This window comes from Nerophis ophidion, linkage group LG26, assembly GCF_033978795.1.
Source record: "Nerophis ophidion isolate RoL-2023_Sa linkage group LG26, RoL_Noph_v1.0, whole genome shotgun sequence".
NCBI classification, from domain to species: Eukaryota; Metazoa; Chordata; class Actinopteri; order Syngnathiformes; family Syngnathidae; genus Nerophis; species Nerophis ophidion.
In genome coordinates, this window is record NC_084636.1 from 504,079 (window position 1) to 519,237 (window position 15,159).

General features: G+C 58.4%; 1 protein-coding gene across 2 annotated transcripts in view; it reads left to right on the forward strand.

Annotated features, from left to right (window-relative positions):
• The window catches only part of LOC133543863 (NACHT domain- and WD repeat-containing protein 1-like), a 38,211-nt gene extending 23,571 nt beyond the window's left edge, over positions 1-14,640 (forward strand). For both annotated transcript variants that reach the window (XM_061888720.1, XM_061888721.1), the window contains exons 18-20: positions 2,975-3,531; positions 3,595-3,700; positions 14,060-14,640. In XM_061888720.1, the coding sequence (XP_061744704.1) occupies positions 2,975-3,531; positions 3,595-3,700; positions 14,060-14,358 (962 nt within the window). In that variant the 3' untranslated portion in view covers positions 14,359-14,640. The remainder of the gene's footprint in view (positions 1-2,974; positions 3,532-3,594; positions 3,701-14,059) is intronic.
• The last annotated feature ends 519 nt before the right edge of the window (positions 14,641-15,159 follow it).

Sequence of the window (15,159 nt, forward strand, 5' to 3'; positions counted from 1 at the left end):
TGTTGTTCTCCTAGCGTGTTGTTGTTCTCCTAGCGTGTTCTCCTAGCGTGTTGTTGTTCGCTTAGCGTGTTGTTGTTCTCCTAGCGTGTTGTTGGCCTCCTAGCGTGTTGTTGGCCTCCTAGCGTGTTGTTCTCCTAGCGTGTTGTTGTTCTCCTAGCGTGTTCTCCTAGCGTGTTGTTGTTCGCTTAGCGTGTTGTTGTTCTCCTAGCGTGTTGTTGGCCTCCTAGCGTGTTGTTGTTCTCCTAGCGTGTTGTTTTCCTAGCGTGTTCTTGTTCTCCTAGCGTGTTCTTGTTCTCCTAGCGTGTTGTTGTTGTTGGCCTCCTAGCGTGTTGATGTTCTCCCAGCGTGTTGTTGTTCTAGCGTGTTCTTGTTCTCCTTGCGTGTTGTTGACCTCCTATCGTGTTGTTGTTCTCCTAGCGTGTTGTTGTTCTCCTAGTGTGTTGTTGTTCTCCTAACGTGTTGTTGTTCTCCTAGCGTGTTGTTGTTTTCCTAGCGTGTTGTTGGCCTCTTAGCGTGTTGTTGGCGTTTTAGCGTGTTGTTGGTGTGTTACTGTGTTGATGCGTGTATTGATCGCATGCCGCTGCATTTTTGGCCTGATTGCGTGTGGACAACGCAGCAACCAACATGTCAACCATGCCAACTCATCAACAACATACAAATAACATGTCAACAATGCAGCAATACAATGTTTACATGTTGTTGTGAATTAGCATGTTGTTGAGGAGTTAGCATATAGTTGAGTTAGCATGTTGGTGAGTTAGAATGTTGTTGGGGACGGCGTGGCGCAGTGGGAGAGTGGCCGTGCGCAACCCGAGGGTCACTGGTTCAAATCCCACCTAGTACCAACCTCGTCACGTCCGTTGTGTCCTGAGCAAGACACTTCACCCTTGCTCCTGATGGGTGCTGGTTGGCGCCTTGCATGGCAGCTCCCTCCATCAGTGTGTGAATGTGTGTGTGAATGGGTAAATGTGGAAGTAGTGTCAAAGCGCTTTGAGTACCTTGAAGGTAGAAAAGCGCTATACAAGTACAACCCATTTATTTATTTATTTATTTAATAAGTCAGTGTGTTGTTGACAAGTTAGCTTGTTGTTGATGAGGTAGCGTGCGGTTGAGTTAAGTTAGAATGTTGTTAATAAGTCAGTGTGTTGTTGACAAGTTAGCATGTTGTTGATGAGGTAGCGTGCGGTTGAGTTAAGTTAGAATGTTGTTAATAAGTCAGTGTGTTGTTGACAAGTTAGCATGTTGTTGATGAGGTAGCGTGCGGTTGAGTTAAGTTAGAATGTTGTTAATAAGTCAGTGTGTTGTTGACAAGTTAGCATGTTGTTGATGAGGTAGCGTGCGGTTGAGTTAAGTTAGAATGTTGTTAATAAGTCAGTGTGTTGTTGACAAGTTAGCATGTTGTTGATGAGGTAGCGTGCGGTTGAGTTAAGTTAGAATGTTGTTAATGAGTCAGTGTGTTGACAAGTTAGCATGTTGTTGATGAGGTAGCGTGCGGTTGAGTTAAGTTAGAATGTAGTTAATGAGTCAGTGTGTTGACAAGTTAGCATGTTGTTGATGAGGTAGCGTGCAGTTTAGTTAAGTTAGCATGTTGTTAATGAGTCAGTGTGTTGTTGACAAGTTAGCATGTTGTTGATGAGGTAGCGTGCGGTTGAGTTAAGTTAGAATGTTGTTAATGAGTCAGTGTGTTGACAAGTTAGCATGTTGTTGATGAGGTAGCGTGCAGTTTAGTTAAGTTAGCATGTTGTTAATGAGCCAGTGTGTTGTTGACAAGTTAGCATGTTGTTAGTGAGTCAGTGTGTTGACAAGTTAGCATGTTGTTAATGAGTCAGTGTGTTGTTGACAAGTTAGCATGTTGTTAATGAGCCAGTGTGTTGTTGACAAGTTAGCATGTTGTTAGTGAGTCAGTGTGTTGACAAGTTAGCATGTTGTTAATGAGCCAGTGTGTTGTTGACAAGTTAGCATGTTGTTAGTGAGTCAGTGTGTTGTTGACATGTTAGCATGTTGTTAATGAGTCAGTGTGTTGACAAGTTAGCATGTTGTTAATGAGTCAGTGTGTTGTTGACAAGTTAGCATGTTGTTAGTGAGTCAGTGTGTTGACAAGTTAGCATGTTGTTAATGAGTCAGTGTGTTGTTGACATGTTAGCATGTTGTTAATGAGTCAGTGTGTTGTTGACAAGTTAGCATGTTGTTAGTGAGTCAGTGTGTTGACAAGTTAGCATGTTGTTAATGAGCCAGTGTGTTGTTGACAAGTTAGCATGTTGTTAGTGAGTCAGTGTGTTGACAAGTTAGCATGTTGTTAATGAGTCAGTGTGTTGTTGACATGTTAGCATGTTGTTAGTGAGTCAGTGTGTTGACAAGTTAGCATGTTGTTAGTGAGTCAGTGTGTTGACAAGTTAGCATGTTGTTAATGAGTCAGTGTGTTGTTGACATGTTAGCATGTTGTTAGTGAGTCAGTGTGTTGTTGACATGTTAGCATGTTGTTAATGAGTACGTGTTGTTGACAAGTTAGCATGTTGTTAATGAGTCAGTGTGTTGTTGACAAGTTAGCATGTTGTTAATGAGTCAGTGTGTTGTTGACATGTTAGCATGTTGTTAGTGAGTCAGTGTGTTGACAAGTTAGCATGTTGTTAGTGAGTCAGTGTGTTGACAAGTTAGCATGTTGTTAATGAGTCAGTGTGTTGTTGACATGTTAGCATGTTGTTAGTGAGTCAGTGTGTTGACAAGTTAGCATGTTGTTAATGAGTCAGTGTGTTGTTGACAAGTTAGCATGTTGTTAATGAGTCAGTGTGTTGTTGACATGTTAGCATGTTGTTAATGAGTACGTGTTGTTGACAAGTTTTTATGTTTGTGTGTTGTTAATAAATTAGCGTGTTATGTTAGTGCGTTGTTGAGGAGTTAGCATTATGTTGAGTTTGTGTGTTGTTGAGTTAGCATGTTTTTCTGAGTTAGCGTGTTGTTGTTGGCTGGCTTGCAGGCAAAGCGTCGGGTCACCTGGCGCTGTCGGCGGCGGCGAGCTGCCTGGCGTTGGCGCAGCACAAGCGCCTCCTGCTGGTTGGCCTGAGCAGCGGCGCCGTGCTCATTTATCCTTTGGACCTCCCCGAGGAGACGCTGGCCATCCCGCCCCCGGAGAGCCTGCGCGGCGTGCTGCAGGTGGCGCTGAGCGTGCAGGAGACATGTGCGGTGGTGGCGTACGAGGACTCGCTGTGCGTCTTCCACATCACCACCAGGGAGCGCTACCCCTCGGTGGAGGGCCCCCTGGAGCGCGTGCAGCTGTCGGCGCAGGACGGCACGCTCAGCGCCGTGGCGCTGCTGTCGGACCGCCGCCTGCTCTACGGGACGGAGTGTGGCGGCGTGACGCTCTATGATGGCGCCCGGGGCGGCGCCACCACCACTTTGGAGCGACACCGCAGCAACATCACCTGTTTGACGCCCAGCAACTGGGGCACGCACTTCCTGGTGGGCTCCCAGGACGCCGTGCAACAACTGTGGAGCCTCAAGCCGCTCGCTGTCAAGCACGTCATGGAGTACAAGGTCACACGCGCACACAGGAGGTCAAACATCAAAGAGGAAGTGACATCACAATCCTGTGTGCAGGGTGTGTCTTCGGAGGGCGTGGCGTGCGCCGCCTTCTCGGAGAGCGACCAGGTGGTCTTCACGGGATCACGGGACAAAACCATCAAGGTTTGGGACGTGACCTCAGGTACCGGGAACTTACTGTCGTGCTTTGACCATGTGACCATGAGACCATGTGACCGCGTGACCGTGTGACCGCGTGACCAGGTGACCGCGTGACCAGGTGACCAGGTGACCGTGTGACCGTGTGACCGTGTGACCATGTGACCGTGTGACCATGTGACCGTGTGACCGTGTGACCGTGTGACCGTGTGACCATGAGACCATGTGACCATGTGACCGTGTGACCGTGAGACCGTGTGACCATGAGACCATGTGACCATGTGACCGTGTGACCGTGAGACCGTGTGACCGTGTGACCGTGTGACCGTGTGACCATGTGACCGTGTGACCGTGTGACCGTGTGACCGTGTGACCGTGTGACCATGAGACCATGTGACCGTGTGACCGTGTGACCGTGTGACCGTGTGACCGTGAGACCGTGTGACCATGAGACCATGAGACCGTGTGACCGTGTGACCGTGTGACCGTGTGACCGTGTGACCGTGTGACCGTGTGACCGTGTGACCGTGTGACCGTGTGACCGTGTGACCGTGTGACCGTGTGACCGTGTGACCAGGTGACCGTGTGACCGTGTGACCGTGTGACCGTGTGACCGTGTGACCGCGTGACCAGGTGACCGCGTGACCAGGTGACCAGGTGACCGTGTGACCGTGTGACCGTGTGACCGTGTGACCGTGTGACCGTGTGACCGTGTGACCGTGTGACCGTGTGACCGTGTGACCGTGTGACCGTGTGACCGCGTGACCAGGTGACCGCGTGACCAGGTGACCGTGTGACCGTGTGACCGTGTGACCGTGTGACCGTGTGACCATGTGACCAGGTGACCGTGTGACCGTGTGACCGCGTGACCAGGTGACCGCGTGACCAGGTGACCAGGTGACCGTGTGACCGTGTGACCGTGTGACCAGGTGACCGTGTGACCGTGTGACCGCGTGACCAGGTGACCGCGTGACCAGGTGACCAGGTGACCGTGTGACCGCGTGACCGTGTGACCGTGTGACCGTGTGACCGTGTGACCATGTGACCATGTGACCAGGTGACCGTGTGACCAGGTGACCGTGTGACCGTGTGACCGTGTGACCGTGTGACCGTGTGACCGTGTGACCAGGTGACCGTGTGACCGTGTGACCGCGTGACCAGGTGACCGCGTGACCAGGTGACCAGGTGACCGTGTGACCGTGTGACCGTGTGACCGTGTGACCGTGTGACCGTGTGACCGTGTGACCGTGTGACCGTGTGACCGTGTGACCATGTGACCATGTGACCAGGTGACCGTGTGACCGTGTGACCGCGTGACCAGGTGACCGCGTGACCAGGTGACCAGGTGACCGTGTGACCGTGTGACCGTGTGACCGTGTGACCGTGTGACCGTGTGACCGTGTGACCGTGTGACCGTGTGACCAGGTGACCGTGTGACCGTGTGACCGCGTGACCAGGTGACCGCGTGACCAGGTGACCAGGTGACCGTGTGACCGTGTGACCGTGTGACCGTGTGACCGTGTGACCGTGTGACCGTGTGACCGTGTGACCGTGTGACCATGTGACCATGTGACCAGGTGACCGTGTGACCGTGTGACCGTGTGACCGTGTGACCGTGTGACCGTGTGACCGTGTGACCGTGTGACCGTGTGACCAGGTGACCGCGTGACCAGGTGACCAGGTGACCAGGTGACCGCGTGACCGCGTGACCGCGTGACCGCGTGACCGCGTGACCGTGTGACCGTGTGACCGTGAGACCGTGTGACCGTGTGACCGTGTGACCGTGTGACCGTGTGACCGTGTGACCGTGTGACCAGGTGACCGTGTGACCGTGTGACCGCGTGACCAGGTGACCGCGTGACCAGGTGACCGTGTGACCGTGTGACCGCGTGACCAGGTGACCGCGTGACCAGGTGACCGTGTGACCGTGTGACCGTGTGACCGTGTGACCGTGTGACCGTGTGACCGTGTGACCGTGTGACCGTGTGACCATGTGACCATGTGACCAGGTGACCGTGTGACCGTGTGACCGTGTGACCGTGTGACCGTGTGACCAGGTGACCGTGTGACCGTGTGACCGCGTGACCAGGTGACCGCGTGACCAGGTGACCAGGTGACCGCGTGACCGCGTGACCGCGTGACCGTGTGACCGTGTGACCGTGTGACCGTGTGACCGTGAGACCGTGTGACCGTGTGACCGTGTGACCGTGTGACCGTGTGACCGTGTGACCGTGTGACCGTGTGACCGCGTGACCAGGTGACCGCGTGACCAGGTGACCAGGTGACCGCGTGACCGCGTGACCGTGTGACCGTGTGACCGTGAGACCGTGTGACCGTGTGACCGTGTGACCGTGTGACCGTGTGACCGTGTGACCGTGTGACCGTGTGACCGTGTGACCGTGTGACCGTGTGACCGTGAGACCGTGTGACCGTGTGACCGTGTGACCGTGTGACCGTGTGACCGTGTGACCGTGTGACCGTGTGACCATGTGACCAGGTGACCGTGTGACCGTGTGACCGTGTGACCGTGTGACCGTGTGACCGCGTGACCAGGAGACCGTGTGACCGTGTGACCGTGTGACCGTGTGACCGTGTGACCGTGTGACCGCGTGACCAGGAGACCGTGTGACCGTGTGACCGTGTGACCGTGTGACCGTGTGACCGTGTGACCGTGTGACCGTGTGACCAGGTGACCGTGTGACCGTGTGACCGCGTGACCAGGTGACCGCGTGACCAGGTGACCAGGTGACCGTGTGACCGTGTGACCGCGTGACCGCGTGACCGCGAGACCGCGAGACCGCGTGACCGCGTGACCGCGTGACCGTGTGACCGTGTGACCGTGTGACCGTGTGACCGTGTGACCATGTGACCAGGTGACCGTGTGACCGTGTGACCGTGTGACCAGGTGACCGTGTGACCGTGTGACCGCGTGACCAGGAGACCGTGTGACCGTGTGACCGTGTGACCGTGTGACCGTGTGACCGTGTGACCGTGTGACCGTGTGACCGTGTGACCGTGTGACCAGGTGACCGTGTGACCGTGTGACCGCGTGACCAGGAGACCGTGTGACCGTGTGACCGTGTGACCGTGTGACCGTGTGACCGTGTGACCAGGTGACCGTGTGACCGTGTGACCGCGTGACCGGGTGACCGCGTGACCGGGTGACCAGGTGACCGTGTGACCGCGTGACCGCGTGACCGCGTGGCCGCGTGACCGCGTGACCGTGAGACCGTGTGACCGTGTGACCGTGTGACCGTGTGACCGTGTGACCGTGTGACCGTGTGACCGTGTGACCGTGTGACCAGGTGACCGTGTGACCGTGTGACCAGGTGACCGTGTGACCGCGTGACCAGGTGACCGCGTGACCAGGTGACCAGGTGACCGTGTGACCGTGTGACCGTGTGACCGTGTGACCGTGTGACCGTGTGACCGTGTGACCATGTGACCAGGTGACCGTGTGACCGTGTGACCGTGTGACCGTGTGACCGTGTGACCAGGTGACCGTGTGACCGTGTGACCGCGTGACCGGGTGACCGCGTGACCAGGTGACCAGGTGACCGTGTGACCGCGTGACCGCGTGACCGCGTGACCGCGTGACCGCGTGACCGTGAGACCGTGTGACCGTGTGACCGTGTGACCGTGTGACCGTGTGACCGTGTGACCGTGTGACCGTGTGACCAGGTGACCGTGTGACCGTGTGACCAGGTGACCAGGTGACCGTGTGACCGTGTGACCGTGTGACCAGGTGACCGTGTGACCGTGTGACCGTGTGACCGTGTGACCGTGTGACCGTGTGACCGTGTGACCGTGTGACCATGTGACCAGGTGACCGTGTGACCGTGTGACCGTGTGACCAGGTGACCGTGTGACCGTGTGACCGCGTGACCAGGAGACCGTGTGACCGTGTGACCGTGTGACCGTGTGACCGTGTGACCGTGTGACCGTGTGACCGTGTGACCGTGTGACCGTGTGACCAGGTGACCGTGTGACCGTGTGACCGCGTGACCAGGAGACCGTGTGACCGTGTGACCGTGTGACCGTGTGACCGTGTGACCGTGTGACCAGGTGACCGTGTGACCGTGTGACCGCGTGACCGGGTGACCGCGTGACCGGGTGACCAGGTGACCGTGTGACCGCGTGACCGCGTGACCGCGTGGCCGCGTGACCGCGTGACCGTGAGACCGTGTGACCGTGTGACCGTGTGACCGTGTGACCGTGTGACCGTGTGACCGTGTGACCGTGTGACCAGGTGACCGTGTGACCGTGTGACCAGGTGACCGTGTGACCGTGTGACCGCGTGACCAGGTGACCGCGTGACCAGGTGACCAGGTGACCGTGTGACCGTGTGACCGTGTGACCGTGTGACCGTGTGACCGTGTGACCGTGTGACCATGTGACCAGGTGACCGTGTGACCGTGTGACCGTGTGACCGTGTGACCAGGTGACCGTGTGACCGTGTGACCGCGTGACCGTGTGACCGTGTGACCATGTGACCAGGTGACCGTGTGACCGTGTGACCGTGTGACCGTGTGACCGTGTGACCGTGTGACCGTGTGACCGTGTGACCGTGTGACCGTGTGACCGCGTGACCAGGAGACCGTGTGACCGTGTGACCGTGTGACCGTGTGACCGTGTGACCGTGTGACCGTGTGACCGTGTGACCGTGTGACCGGTGACCGTGTGACCGTGTGACCGCGTGACCAGGTGACCGCGTGACCAGGTGACCAGGTGACCGTGTGACCGTGTGACCGCGTGACCGCGTGACCGCGTGACCGCGAGACCGCGAGACCGTGTGACCGTGTGACCGTGTGACCGTGTGACCGTGTGACCGTGTGACCGTGTGACCATGTGACCAGGTGACCGTGTGACCGTGTGACCGTGTGACCGTGTGACCGTGTGACCGTGTGACCGTGTGACCGTGTGACCGCGTGACCAGGAGACCGTGTGACCGTGTGACCGTGTGACCGTGTGACCGTGTGACCAGGTGACCGTGTGACCGTGTGACCGTGTGACCAGGTGACCGTGTGACCGTGTGACCGCGTGACCAGGAGACCGTGTGACCGTGTGACCGTGTGACCGTGTGACCGTGTGACCGTGTGACCGTGTGACCAGGTGACCGTGTGACCGTGTGACCGCGTGACCGGGTGACCGCGTGACCAGGTGACCAGGTGACCGTGTGACCGCGTGACCGCGTGACCGCGTGACCGCGTGACCGCGAGACCGTGTGACCGTGTGACCGTGTGACCGTGTGACCGTGTGACCGTGTGACCGTGTGACCGTGTGACCGCGTGACCAGGTGACCGCGTGACCAGGTGACCAGGTGACCGTGTGACCGTGTGACCGTGTGACCGTGTGACCGTGAGACCGTGTGACCGTGTGACCGTGTGACCATGTGACCAGGTGACCGTGTGACCGTGTGACCAGGTGACCGTGTGACCGTGTGACCGCGTGACCAGGTGACCGCGTGACCAGGTGACCAGGTGACCGTGTGACCGTGTGACCGTGTGACCGTGTGACCGTGTGACCGTGTGACCGTGTGACCATGTGACCATGTGACCATGTGACCAGGTGACCGTGTGACCGTGTGACCGTGTGACCGTGTGACCGTGTGACCGTGTGACCGTGTGACCGTGTGACCATGTGACCATGTGACCATGTGACCAGGTGACCAGGTGACCGTGTGACCAGGTGACCATGTGACCAGGTGACCGTGTGACCGTGTGACCGTGTGACCGTGTGACCGTGTGACCATGTGACCATGTGACCAGGTGACCGTGTGACCAGGTGACCGTGTGACCGTGTGACCGTGTGACCGTGTGACCGTGTGACCGTGTGACCGTGTGACCATGTGACCATGTGACCAGGTGACCGTGTGACCAGGTGACCGTGTGACCGTGTGACCGTGTGACCATGTGACCGGGTGACCGGGTGACCGCGTGACCAGGTGACCGCGTGACCGCGTGACCGCGTGACCGCGTGACCGCGTGACCGCGTGACCGCGTGGCCGCGTGGCCGCGTGACCGCGTGACCAGGTGACCAGGTGACCGTGTGACCAGGTGACCGTGTGACCGTGTGACCGTGTGACCATGTGACCATGTGACCATGTGACCAGGTGACCATGTGACCATGTGACCATGTGACCAGGTGACCGTGTGACCAGGTGACCGTGTGACCGTGTGACCGTGTGACCGCGTGACCGCGTGACCGTGTGACCGTGTGACCGTGTGACCGTGTGACCGTGTGACCATGTGACCAGGTGACCGTGTGACCGTGTGACCGTGTGACCAGGTGACCGTGTGACCGTGTGACCGCGTGACCAGGAGACCGTGTGACCGTGTGACCGTGTGACCGTGTGACCGTGTGACCGTGTGACCGTGTGACCGTGTGACCGTGTGACCGTGTGACCGTGTGACCAGGTGACCGTGTGACCGTGTGACCGCGTGACCAGGAGACCGTGTGACCGTGTGACCGTGTGACCGTGTGACCGTGTGACCAGGTGACCGTGTGACCGTGTGACCGCGTGACCGGGTGACCGCGTGACCGGGTGACCAGGTGACCGTGTGACCGCGTGACCGCGTGACCGCGTGGCCGCGTGACCGCGTGACCGTGAGACCGTGTGACCGTGTGACCGTGTGACCGTGTGACCGTGTGACCGTGTGACCGTGTGACCGTGTGACCAGGTGACCGTGTGACCGTGTGACCAGGTGACCGTGTGACCGTGTGACCGCGTGACCAGGTGACCGCGTGACCAGGTGACCAGGTGACCGTGTGACCGTGTGACCGTGTGACCGTGTGACCGTGTGACCGTGTGACCGTGTGACCATGTGACCAGGTGACCGTGTGACCGTGTGACCGTGTGACCGTGTGACCGTGTGACCAGGTGACCGTGTGACCGTGTGACCGCGTGACCGGGTGACCGCGTGACCAGGTGACCAGGTGACCGTGTGACCGCGTGACCGCGTGACCGCGTGACCGCGTGACCGTGAGACCGTGTGACCAGGTGACCGTGTGACCGTGTGACCGCGTGACCGGGTGACCGCGTGACCAGGTGACCAGGTGACCGTGTGACCGCGTGACCGCGTGACCGCGTGACCGCGTGACCGCGTGACCGTGAGACCGTGAGACCGTGTGACCGTGTGACCGTGTGACCGTGTGACCGTGTGACCGTGTGACCGTGTGACCAGGTGACCGTGTGACCGTGTGACCAGGTGACCAGGTGACCGTGTGACCGTGTGACCGTGTGACCAGGTGACCGTGTGACCGTGTGACCGTGTGACCGTGTGACCGTGTGACCGTGTGACCGTGTGACCATGTGACCAGGTGACCGTGTGACCGTGTGACCGTGTGACCAGGTGACCGTGTGACCGTGTGACCGCGTGACCAGGAGACCGTGTGACCGTGTGACCGTGTGACCGTGTGACCGTGTGACCGTGTGACCGTGTGACCGTGTGACCGTGTGACCGTGTGACCGTGTGACCAGGTGACCGTGTGACCGTGTGACCGCGTGACCAGGAGACCGTGTGACCGTGTGACCGTGTGACCGTGTGACCGTGTGACCGTGTGACCAGGTGACCGTGTGACCGTGTGACCGCGTGACCGGGTGACCGCGTGACCGGGTGACCAGGTGACCGTGTGACCGCGTGACCGCGTGACCGCGTGGCCGCGTGACCGCGTGACCGTGAGACCGTGTGACCGTGTGACCGTGTGACCGTGTGACCGTGTGACCGTGTGACCGTGTGACCGTGTGACCGTGTGACCAGGTGACCGTGTGACCGTGTGACCAGGTGACCGTGTGACCGTGTGACCGCGTGACCAGGTGACCGCGTGACCAGGTGACCAGGTGACCGTGTGACCGTGTGACCGTGTGACCGTGTGACCGTGTGACCGTGTGACCGTGTGACCATGTGACCAGGTGACCGTGTGACCGTGTGACCGTGTGACCGTGTGACCGTGTGACCAGGTGACCGTGTGACCGTGTGACCGCGTGACCGGGTGACCGCGTGACCAGGTGACCAGGTGACCGTGTGACCGCGTGACCGCGTGACCGCGTGACCGCGTGACCGCGTGACCGTGAGACCGTGTGACCGTGTGACCGTGTGACCGTGTGACCGTGTGACCGTGTGACCGTGTGACCGTGTGACCAGGTGACCGTGTGACCGTGTGACCAGGTGACCGTGTGACCGTGTGACCGCGTGACCAGGTGACCGCGTGACCAGGTGACCAGGTGACCGTGTGACCGTGTGACCGTGTGACCGTGTGACCGTGTGACCGTGTGACCATGTGACCGTGTGACCGTGTGACCGTGTGACCGTGTGACCGTGTGACCGTGTGACCGTGTGACCGTGTGACCGCGTGACCAGGTGACCGCGTGACCAGGTGACCAGGTGACCGCGTGACCGCGTGACCGCGTGACCGCGTGACCGTGTGACCGTGTGACCGTGTGACCGTGTGACCGTGTGACCGTGTGACCGTGTGACCGTGTGACCGCGTGACCAGGAGACCGTGTGACCGTGTGACCGTGTGACCGTGTGACCGTGTGACCGTGTGACCGTGTGACCGTGTGACCGCGTGACCAGGAGACCGTGTGACCGTGTGACCGTGTGACCGTGTGACCGTGTGACCGTGTGACCGTGTGACCGTGTGACCGTGTGACCAGGTGACCGTGTGACCGTGTGACCGCGTGACCAGGTGACCGCGTGACCAGGTGACCAGGTGACCGTGTGACCGTGTGACCGCGTGACCGCGTGACCGCGTGACCGCGAGACCGCGAGACCGTGTGACCGTGTGACCGTGTGACCGTGTGACCGTGTGACCGTGTGACCGTGTGACCAGGTGACCGTGTGACCGTGTGACCGTGTGACCGTGTGACCGTGTGACCGTGTGACCGTGTGACCGTGTGACCGTGTGACCGTGTGACCGTGTGACCGCGTGACCAGGAGACCGTGTGACCGTGTGACCGTGTGACCGTGTGACCGTGTGACCGTGTGACCAGGTGACCGTGTGACCGTGTGACCGTGTGACCAGGTGACCGTGTGACCGTGTGACCGCGTGACCAGGAGACCGTGTGACCGTGTGACCGTGTGACCGTGTGACCGTGTGACCGTGTGACCAGGTGACCGTGTGACCGTGTGACCGCGTGACCGGGTGACCGCGTGACCAGGTGACCAGGTGACCGTGTGACCGCGTGACCGCGTGACCGCGTGACCGCGTGACCGCGAGACCGTGTGACCGTGTGACCGTGTGACCGTGTGACCGTGTGACCGTGTGACCGTGTGACCGCGTGACCAGGTGACCGCGTGACCAGGTGACCAGGTGACCGTGTGACCGTGTGACCGTGTGACCGTGTGACCGTGAGACCGTGTGACCGTGTGACCGTGTGACCATGTGACCAGGTGACCGTGTGACCGTGTGACCAGGTGACCGTGTGACCGTGTGACCGCGTGACCAGGTGACCGCGTGACCAGGTGACCAGGTGACCGTGTGACCGTGTGACCGTGTGACCGTGTGACCGTGTGACCGTGTGACCGTGTGACCATGTGACCATGTGACCATGTGACCAGGTGACCGTGTGACCGTGTGACCGTGTGACCGTGTGACCGTGTGACCGTGTGACCGTGTGACCATGTGACCATGTGACCATGTGACCAGGTGACCAGGTGACCGTGTGACCAGGTGACCATGTGACCAGGTGACCGTGTGACCGTGTGACCGTGTGACCGTGTGACCGTGTGACCATGTGACCATGTGACCAGGTGACCGTGTGACCAGGTGACCGTGTGACCGTGTGACCGTGTGACCGTGTGACCGTGTGACCGTGTGACCGTGTGACCATGTGACCATGTGACCAGGTGACCGTGTGACCAGGTGACCGTGTGACCGTGTGACCGTGTGACCATGTGACCGGGTGACCGGGTGACCGCGTGACCAGGTGACCGCGTGACCGCGTGACCGCGTGACCGCGTGACCGCGTGACCGCGTGGCCGCGTGGCCGCGTGACCGCGTGACCAGGTGACCAGGTGACCGTGTGACCAGGTGACCGTGTGACCGTGTGACCGTGTGACCATGTGACCATGTGACCATGTGACCAGGTGACCGTGTGACCGTGTGACCGTGTGACCGTGTGACCATGTGACCAGGTGACCAGGTGACCGCGTGACCAGGTGACCGCGTGACCGCGTGACCGCGTGACCGCGTGACCGCGTGACCGCGTGACCGCGTGACCGCGTGACCGCGTGGCCGCGTGGCCGCGTGGCCGCGTGACCGCGTGACCAGGTGACCGTGTGACCAGGTGACCGTGTGACCGTGTGACCAGGTGACTGTGTGACCATGTGACCAGGTGACATATACCATGAGACCATGAGACCGTGTGACCGTGTGTCATCAGGGAACCTCCTGCTGGTCCAGTCCGTGGAGTCCGCCGTGGTCGCCATGGTGACCTTCCGGAACGGCTTTGTGGCGCTGGCGCAGCGCGGCGTGGTCATCCAGGAAGTGTTCCGCAGTCCCCAGTGCGTGGCGCCCGATTACAACCCGCTGAGGACGGTCAAGGCTCGGTACCGCGTCACCTCCACCCACCAGGGCGGCGCCGGGCAGCGGGGAGGCGTGTCCCACCCGCAGGACTTTAACCCCGCCCATTTCACCCTCGACTGCAAAGCTCCGCCCTCACCCACCTGTGTCCTCCTCTGAAGGTGCAAGTAAAGTGCTGAGGGGTGGAGTCAGGTGGGGTTAGCATGCTAGCATGTTTGAGTTTATACATTTATTTACATTTTTTACCTCTTTTCTTTTTATTTTTATTTCAATATTTCTTGAACAGCAAACATAAATCCACCATGTACACAACAGTCAAGGAAAACAACAAACATACATCCACCATGTACACAACAGTCAAGGAAAACAACAAACATACATCCACCATGTACACAACAGTCAAGGAAAACAACAAACATACATCCACCATGTACACAACAGTCAAGGAAAACAACAAACATACATCCACCATGTACACAACAGTCAAGGAAAACAACAAACATACATCCACCATGTACACAACAGTCAAGGAAAACAACAAACATACATCCACCATGTACACAACAGTCAAGGAAAACAACAAACATACATCCACCATGTACACAACAGTCAAGGAAAACAACAAACATACATCCACCATGTACACAACAGTCAAGGAAAACAACAAACATACATCCACCATGTGCACAACAGTCAAGGAAAACAACAAACATACATCCACCATGTGCACAACAGTCAAGGAAAACAACAAACATACATCCACCATGTACACAACAGTCAAGGAAAACAACAAACATACATCCACCATGTACACAACAGTCAAGGAAAACAACAAACATACATCCACCATGTACACAACAGTCAAGGAAAACAACAAACATACATCCACCATGTACACAACAGTCAAGGAAAACACTTCCTGTTGGGGAATTTAAACAGGAAGTAAACCCTAACTTCCTG